At 34.6% G+C, this 9346-nt stretch overlaps 1 protein-coding gene across 1 annotated transcript; it reads left to right on the forward strand.

Annotated features, from left to right (window-relative positions):
* Positions 1–4827: 4827 nt before the first annotated feature.
* On the forward strand, positions 4828–9070 carry LOC124080484 (RWD domain-containing protein 1-like). Its single transcript, XM_058573254.1, has 4 exons — positions 4828–4929; positions 5587–5721; positions 6409–6471; positions 8883–9070. The coding sequence occupies exons 2-4, from the start codon at positions 5676–5678 to the stop codon at positions 9002–9004; spliced, it is 231 nt and encodes a 76-aa protein (XP_058429237.1). The 5' UTR covers positions 4828–4929; positions 5587–5675; the 3' UTR covers positions 9005–9070.
* Positions 9071–9346: the final 276 nt, after the last annotated feature.

The following is a 9346-nucleotide window of genomic DNA, read 5'->3' on the forward strand; positions in this document are numbered from 1 at the left end:
GTTAAAGCAACGTGCCTTTGCTTGTAGCCACCTATGGCCGTCATTACCATAGCAATTGGAACATCTCAACTTGCACTTTTGTATAGACAGCTCCCAGCACAAGTGAAGCCATGAGGGAATCAGAGACCATGGTTCGAGTCATCACTCTCCACAACTGCACCAATTTGCAGTCCCCTCAGCAATGTATGAGTGAAACTTTTTCCACACATCCTTGCTACATTTATTGTTACTTGTATTCTTGATAATTGCCATTCTGATTGGAGTGCAGTGGAGTCTCAGTATAGTTCTGATTTGCACTTCTCTAATGGCTAAAGATGTTGAACATTTTTTTATATATTTGTTGAGCATTCATATCTCTTCTGTGAAGTGCCTGTTAAGTTCTTTTGCCCATTTTTTCTTTCTTTTAAATTTCCATTTGTTATATATGACAGCAGAATGCATTTCAATTCACTTGTAGAATACAATTTTTCTATCTGGTTGTACATAAATTAGAGTCACAGCATTCATGTCTTTATACATGTACTTAGGGTAATGATGTCCATCTCATTCCACTGTCTTTCCTACCTGGAGGCCTTCTCCCTCCCCCTCCCACCCCTTTGCCCTATCTAGAGTTCATCTAATCCTTCCATGCCCCGCCCCAACCACATTATGAATCAGCATCCTTAAATCAGAGAAAACATTCAGCATTTTTTTGGGGGGGGGGATTGGCTAACTTCCCTTAGCATTATATTCTCTAACTCTATTCATTTACCTGCAAATGCCATAATTTTATTCCCTTTTAATAAATAATATTCCATGTGTATATATACCACATTTATTTATCCATTCATTTACTGAAGGGCGTGTAGGTTGGTTCCACAGTTTAGCTATTGTGAATTGTGCTGCTATAAACATTGATGTGGCTGTGTCACTGTAGTATGCTGTCTTGAAGTCCTCTGGGTATAGACTGAGGAGTGGGATAGCTGGGTCAAATATTGGTTCCATTCCCAGTTTTCCAAGGATTCTCTGCACTGCTTTCCATATTGGCTGCACCAATTTGCAGTCCCACCAGCAATGTATGAGTGTGCCTTTTCCCCCACATCCTCACCAACACTTATTGTTGTTTATAGTCTTAATAGCTGCCATTCTGATTCGGTTATTTGTTTCTTTGGTGTTAAGAGTTTTGAAATGAAGGAAACAATAAATCAAATTAAAAAACTCAATAGAAAGCATCACCAACAGACTAGATCACTTTTGTGCATTTATTAATTGGGTTATTATTTTTTTGGTGTTAAAGTTTTTCGAATTCTTTCTATATCCTTAAGATTAATGCTCTATCTGCGGCGTACTTGGCAAAAATTCTCTCCCATCTGTAGGCTTTCTTTTTACATTCTTGATTGTTTCCTTGCTGTGAAGAATCTTTTTAGTTTGATACCATCCCATTTATTGATTTTTTAAAATATTTTAGTTATAGGTGGATAGTATGTCTTTATTTTATTTATTTTTATGTGGTGCTGAGGATTGAACCCAGTGTCTCTCATAGGCTAGGTAAGCACTCTGCCACTGAGCTACAGTCCTATCTCCCATTTATTGATTCTTGATTTTATTTCTCATGCTTCTTCTTGAGAAAGTCAGTTTCTAAGCCAATATGATGGAAAGTTGGGCCTCCTTTTTAATAGGCACAGGGTATCTGGTCTAATGCCTAGGTCCTTGATGTGCTTTGAATTGAGTTTTGTGCAGGGTAAAAGATAGGGGTTGAATTTCATTCTGATACGTATGGATTTCCAGTTTTCCCAGCACGACTTGTTGAAGAGGCTATCTTTTCTCTAATGTATATATGTCTGTCTGTGCGTCTGTCTCTTCCTCCATCCTTCTCTTTGTGTCTTTCATGCTTTCCAATGACAGCTCCTTTTCTACTTCTCTACCATGTTGTGACACAGCCACAGGTTCTTGACAGGATATTGGTGTCTGCCGCAGTCTGGCTGGGCAAATAACCAGGAGGTGACAAGCAACTTGAAGGTTGAAGTGGGAACTACTTTATTGCTAGTGAACTCAACGGGAACTGAGCGAGAACTCAAAGTAGCGGGCACCCAAGGTAGCAGGAACCGCCTCTCTGCGAGGCACCAGAGGTACATATACCCAACTAATTACACACAGCTTAACTTAATTAACATCATCTAGATACAGCAGTCAGTCAATAAGGAATCCTCATCATCTTAATGGCTCGCTGGCGTTACTTCACAAACCACTCCTCCTGGCAAACTGCCAAGTGCCATCTTGACTTGATTTGCATCCCCAACAGGTGTCATGATGTTTGGATGTTGTATCTACCAAAATCATGAGCCAAGCAAACTTTTTACTTTATAAAGCATCTAGCCTCTGTTATTTTCTATAGCAATAAAAAATGGACTAATAAAGTGATAACAACCAAAACCCTGAAAACCTATAATAGAAATACACACTCATACACAAAAATAAAAGCAAGATCTAAAACTTAATAGTAGAAAAATTCACTTAATCTTGAGTTATCATTTCTAGCCTCAGGTTAGTCTACTTTGGATTTCAGTTAATAAACAATAGATGTTCTTATATTTTAAACCATGTGTAGTTGACTGTTCCTAGGAGCTAGATTCTTCCTAATAATACTTTTGTTTTAATTCAATTTTTCATTCTGTGATTAACTGAACATAATCCAGAAAATATTATAGTTGTCTAAGAACCAATTTTCCACTTTGATTAACATAAAATTAAAGGTGTGTTTTCTGATCCTTCAGGCCAAGGTTTAAATTTACTTTTATTCTGTATCTCTATATAGTAAAGCATAAGCACTTGGTACACAGAAGTTACTTCCTAGGTATTTTTGCATTGATATAACCAAGGAATAAAATCAGGGTGAATTTTTATCATTGGCTTTTCCCTTTAATAACTGAAAATCACTGTTCATTATTTGCCTAAATCTGTCTTTTTCTGGTGTGCTGTCTTTAACATTTCCCCTCTTAAGAATTTGAAGAATTCCCTGACTTTCCTCTGCAGAGTTTTATGCCTGCTTTATCCCAGATGTGGACAGAAACTAAGCTGAGGTGTTTTTGTTTTTAGTGTTCCTACATTTGAAGTGTGTTCTTTTAATCAGTGCACAAATCTACCACTGAAAAGAGAGGCTTTTTGGAAAGTCAAGTAGTTAAGAAAATATGTGAACTTGATTTAAATTTTTGAGATACTGAATGACACCAAACATCTCATACACAAAATGAAAAAGTAGACCATGTTTTCAGATAATAAGGGGAAGATGCACAACTGTTAGTTCAGATTTTTAATTCTAAGATTTTATTTTCTGAGTGAGAATCATGTCAGTTTCTAATCCAGGCAATTTTATGTTGCTTCAGCATATAAATTAGCTTAGCCGTGTATGTATGTATGTATAGAGTGGTCTAGAGAAGTTATGTCAGGGGGCAAGATCATAGGTGTAAGAAGACCAATTAAAGTTTCTTGTATTTGAAACTGAAAATGATGGTGTCCTGGGCTAGGGTATTAACAATGTTTTTGAAACAATGGGCAGAACAATAGAGGCAGGATAAGGATAAGGGTAAGGATATTCAGACTGGGTAGAAGATGATGTGGTTTGCTGAGATTGAGAACCCAGGAATGGGTTTTGTGAAGAACATTTAGTATTGAAGTGACTGTTAGATATTAAGTCACCTTCTAGAGGGCAGTTTCAGTATGGGTTCACACTCAGGAGAATCTCTTATTACTCATAAATTTAGGATGCTTAGCATAGATGCAGCACATTGAGGAGGATTACAGGAGTTAGCTTGAAGCCCCTTACAAAGGGCACAACTGATGAGATACCCATTCATATATATTCCTTAGGCGAACCTTGCCCAGAGAAGTACTTAATGATTTCTGAGATTCTGGCTAGTAAGTTTGAAAGTGATTTTTTAGGTTCCTAGTAGTCTGTCTTTGAGTTATTATCCTTTCATGAATTGGAGATGCTTTTACATTTAGTTTTAAACCATTTCAAACCTAAAGAAAAGAAGATGAAAATAAATTACAAAAGTACCCACAGTGTTTATTATAGTAATAGTTTAAAAATTCAAGCTGGCATCCAAATTCTGTTGTTTTAGCTTTTAATACTCAAAACTGTAAATTAAAATACTGAGAAATGCTTGAGAAAAGTTGTTACTCAGACTGTAGGAAAAGGTTTTCTGAATTCTACCTATATGATTATTAAACACAATTTACTGAAATAACATGCTTTATGTTGGGTGTGGCAAATGACATGACTTTTAGAGGAAGTTCTCTCTCTCTCTCTCTCTCTCTCTCTCTCTATATATATATATATATATATATATATGTATATATATATAATCACTTCTTTTTTTTGGCTGATTCATAGTGGGATAGGGAGGGGGAGCATGGGAGGAATAGACAAACTCTAGATAGGGCAGAGGGGTTGGAGGGGAAGGGAAGGGGTATGGGGTTATTAATGATGGTGGAATGGGAGGATTATTATTATCAAAAGTACAGGTATGAAGACATGAATTGGTGTGAATATACTTTGTATACAACCAGAGATATGAAAAATTGTTCTCTATATGTGTAATAAGAATTATAATGGATTCCGCTGATATAAATAAATAAATAAATATAAAATCACTTAACATTTTCATTTATTCTAGTGTATGAATATATGGTGTAACTGAATTGTAATCATGTTAGAAGCATATGTCTTTAGTGATTACACTAAAAGATTTTTTCATGGGCTAGTTTCTATTTTTCTGAGAAGTATGTTTTTTATCACCTTTTTTGTTGCATAGGCTGAAGAAAATCTTGGTATGGTGATGATATTTACTCTGGTGACAGCTGAGCAAACAAAATGAAATAGTAGATCAGATTAAGAACTAGAAGAAAGGAAAGAAAAAAACAAAAAGAGAAGCAGAAGAAGCAGAAAAGGTACATTTGTTCTCTAAATCTGTTTTATGTGGTTTATTACTGTTGGTTTTTCTACTTTAGAAATTTCAATTTTTTTGAAATTACAAAAACAAAAGTTTTGTAAATTTTTTGAAGAGTAAAAATTTAGAAGTCTCTCATTTGGTTGGTGGAATAACATGAGTAATGAATTCTAATTAGTTAGATTAGTAAAGCTCATACAAGTAAAATCAAGAAATGTAAATATCTTACTTATCATATAGAGTTTAGAATGATAAAGTCGCTATCACAATGATCTGAGAATCTCAAATTCTGAAATGAAGTAAAAAAACAATAATTTATTCTCATAAATTGATATGTATTCAGGGTATATTAAAACAGACAACATTCTTCTTAATGGTAAATATCAGTGGTAAATATAGCAACTACATTGTATATTATTTTGTTTTTTTATAATAAGAATTAAAAATGGGCTTTTCCAGAGCAAGTTGTCAAAACCAATGAAAGTAGCTAGGACAGGCAGAAATCAGATTAAATGTTTCAAAATTTCAAACATTAGTTTTTTTGGTAAGTTGTTTCTCTTCTAAGTTATTGTACTTATTTATCTAGAAGATATCTTTAGGCTTTATTTGTGAAACTATCATATCAATCTGGTGAGTATTGTCATTTTTATTTTCTAAGCAATTTTTCCATGGCATTCCTGTTACAATAGAGAATTCCTTAAGTTGAAAGGCCAAGTTTGATGCAGAACTTTTGGAAATTAAAAAGAAATGGATGAAAGAAGAAGAGCAAGCAGGAAAAAAAATAAATTAAGTGGTATGATACTCCCCTACCCCATGTTTTTTTCTGTTACCCTCAAATACTCTAGTATCTTCTGTAGCAAGAAGATCATTTGAACAGGTTTTTATAAGAAAATAATATTCGTAGGCATCTAGGAGAAAAAGAAAATATATCAACATGATGTTATTTTTTTTTAAAGTATAATCTATAATTAATTTTTCCCCAGTACTGAGGATTTATTCCAGTGATCTTCTATCACTGAGCCATGTTCCTGGCCCTTTTTCATTTTTTATTTTGACACAGGGTCTCACTAAGAGGACAAGGCCTGTCCTGATTGCAATCCTTTTGCCTTAGTCTCCCAAGTAATTGGGATTACAGGCATGTTTCACTGTACCTTGCTATGAGGAATTTTTATGTCTGATTTCTGGTACAAATATTAAAAATAGATCTTGAAATACAGGAGTATTTAAGGTAATAAACTTTATATAGAGGCAATCTCATTTTTCTAGGACTCTAGATAGACTAGGTTTATCACTTGTTCCATTTTAATGTGAATATATTTCATATACCTCCTAGCTACTGAATGAGTTCATAAATTTATTGAAATTTGTAGGAAGATGGATTTTCAGACTTGTTTTCCTGAATTGTTACATTTTTTCAATGTTCGTAGGGAAGGTGAATGAATATTATGCCATTTCAGTTAAATATACTTATGTCTTTTAGAGAAACAGCTATTTGAAACAGATCATAATCTTGACACATCTGATATCCAGTTCTTGGAGGATGGTAAGATAACATCAGAATTCCATATGTGTATAATGTTGTCTTTAATTTTAAACCATAAAGATAAGAGTGAGGGCTGGGAGTGTGGCTTAGTGGTAGAGCGCTCGCCTCGCACAGGCAGGACCCAGGTTCAATTCTCAGCACCACATAAAAATAAAGGCATTGTATTGTGTCCATCTACCAAAACAAAAAAGGTTTTTTTTTTTCCCTCTCTCTCTAAATAAACAAACAAAAAAGATCAGAGTGATAATTCAATGTAAAATTTTCCTCCCAAGACTGATGAAAAATTCATTTTGAAGCAAAAATTCTAACAGTTGATCAGTTAATACATTTGAACTGAATATTTTAATCCTACAACAATGTACTATTTAAAAGTTTCATGATAACTTAAGCAATCTCAAGATAGGAATAGATAAGACAATTATGGTGACAAGGAAACAGGCCCATTGTGACTCCGATGACCTGTTTTCCCCAAATTTCTAGAATCATCTAGAATCATCTAGAATGATCTTCCATAGTGTCTCATGGAGCTTGGAAAAACCTCAGATATAGAACTCCTAGTATTTCCTCTCTTGCTACCTGTGGAGCGGCTTATCCCCTTTGCTTTTTTATCCTCCTTTTTCTCCTACCCCTTACCCTCTTTTGGTTTTTTCATCTATCCATTATCCATCCATACATTCACAAATATTTATTGTGTATCTTGGACACTGAGATTGTAGCAGAGAATAGTATAAAGCAATTTCCTGTCCTCATGGAGCTTATGGCTTACTTATATTTTTAAACTGGACTTCACACTCAGTCACACCTCTTATAAGACCCTAGATTTCTGTACTTTGTCAAATTTCTGCAAGATTCATTTTGCTAATTGGGGATCTTCTAGCTTCTGGCCTTTCAACCTAGTTCTGCTTATCTGCTATAGAGGATTAGAATTATGCAAGGTGTTATTTTTATAGAAAGTTAAGAACCAATGTTGAACTGACCCACTGCTAAATCATTGTTTTTGAACTTGCTAGTACTCACATTCTTAAAAAATGCATCTTATTACATTCTCTGTAGCAGATTTTTAATTGTCTAAATGAAAAAAATATATATAGTCAGGATAAAAAGCAAAAACCTAGCAAGGATACACTTTTCCTTTTTTTTTTTTTTTTCAGAATTACTAATTCCAAAGCATCTTTCCATTCTCTCAGAACAAGTTTTAGTGTCACTTATTCTTCATTCCTTTCCTTTTGTGATTGGTCACATACCTCTTCATATCCAGTAAGGTACCAAAAAATACCTATTGATTTTGGCTTTGAAATATCTCTTTTCATCACTTTCCTTTCCTTACTTGAAGGTTTTATCATTTTCATTTGACTTTTGTGGTAGCCTCTGAAACTATATCAACCAAATCTGTTCCTTCTTTCTAATGTCCTTATCTGTTTTATTGTTGCTGTCTCTGAGATGACATTTCTAAAACCTATATTTAGTCATAAATTTCTCTTTTGAAATTCTTTCATGATTTCCATTGGTTTGAAAAAAGGTTGATTTATACAGTCCTCAGTCTGACCTTTGTCCATGTTATCTGTTGGTATTTTTCCTAAAAAATCTTGCCTTCCAGTTCAACATATTCAAGGTCTTACTCTTATTCTTGCCTTTGTATACATTTCTACCTAGAATTGCTTTCACCTGACCTTTTTCTTCTTGGTCGGATATTTTAGACTTCATCTGCTCTGTGAAACCTTACAGAGACAGTTATTTGACCAGGGCTTAGCATTTTATATTTTTCTTTCTGATCTATTCATAGGCATGAAACAACACTTGTTCTCTATATTCTCATTACAATGAATGTCAGTAAGTGGATCTGAGAGGGAAGGAAGGTTACAATGTGTGGGGATTCAATAGAGTTATACTATCCTTTATTTATCTACTTCAGACAAAGTGAAGAGTGACATGTTTAATGGGGAGCCTGGCTATTGCTTACTGTAGGGCTCAGACACATGGAATCTTGAGAAGTGATACTATTGGTTACAAGGAGAACTGGTGGAGAGGAAAGGTCAAGTTCCATCTGTCAATTAATTAGCAAGTATAAGAGAGATTCCTGGTACAAGTCTCATTGATAGTTAACTTACTATAACCAGGGCAATATATCTTCAGTATATAACATGCCATATTATAAATATGCATTCTATGATAATCCCTTAACAACAACAATAACAACAAGAGATTTTTGAACTGTGACCTGGAGGAATGAAATTCCTCTTAAAGTGTTAAGAGTCTCTACTGACAAAGAAAGATGTGATTTTCACTAGTTTGGGATTTCATAAGTGACACCTCCTATATGCACTGAAAAGCTTCTGTCTGGTATTCCAGTGAGTTCTGTCATTGACTCTTGAGTATAAGTCTGAAAGGGAATTTTGTTTTGCTTTTTGCAGCTGGAAACAATGTGGAGGTGGATGAGTCTTTGTTCCAGGAAATGGATGACTTGGAGCTGGAGGATGATGAAGATGATCCAGACTACAATCCCGCTGACCCAGGGAGTGGCTCAGCAGACTAATGGACTGTCCCCATCTGCAGAGAAGTTGACTGCCACAGCATCTGTGGCTATGCTGAGAGGGTTTTGATTTTCCTTTCTTTTTTTCTAAGAAAAAAATAATTTTCAGGAGAATATTCTTCTGATCACTTTCATCAATGAACTTAATAAACTGACCTTAAAGTTTCAAATACAGAATATTTATGTCTTCTAATTGATGAGCAGAAGGTAATATATTTACGACATATTTAAAGTCATTTAGTGTTGAAGAGAGATCCTGCCTATAACACCAAGACTTGAAGGTAAGCTACTGTAGGCACATGTGAAGGTTCATACATGAGGAATCAGAATAACTCAGAATTTCTC

The sequence above is a fragment of the Marmota monax genome, unplaced genomic scaffold (genome assembly GCF_021218885.2).
Source record: "Marmota monax isolate L192 unplaced genomic scaffold, Marmota_monax_Labrador192_F-V1.1 WCK01_AAM20220418_F8-fsc00174, whole genome shotgun sequence".
In the NCBI taxonomy this organism is placed as follows: domain Eukaryota; kingdom Metazoa; phylum Chordata; class Mammalia; order Rodentia; family Sciuridae; genus Marmota; species Marmota monax.

What these genes read in the sequence shown, in the direction of transcription:
- LOC124080484 (XM_058573254.1), top strand. Translation starts at nt 5,676, where the DNA reads ATGGATGAAAGAAGAAGAGCAAGCAGGAAAAAAAATAAATTAAGTG. An exon ending in GAAAAAAAATAAATTAAGTG is followed by an intron (nt 5,722 to 6,408) that starts GTATGATACTCC and finishes TATGTCTTTTAG; the next exon opens with AGAAACAGCTATTTGAAACA. An exon ending in TATCCAGTTCTTGGAGGATG is followed by an intron (nt 6,472 to 8,882) that starts GTAAGATAACAT and finishes TGCTTTTTGCAG; the next exon opens with CTGGAAACAATGTGGAGGTG.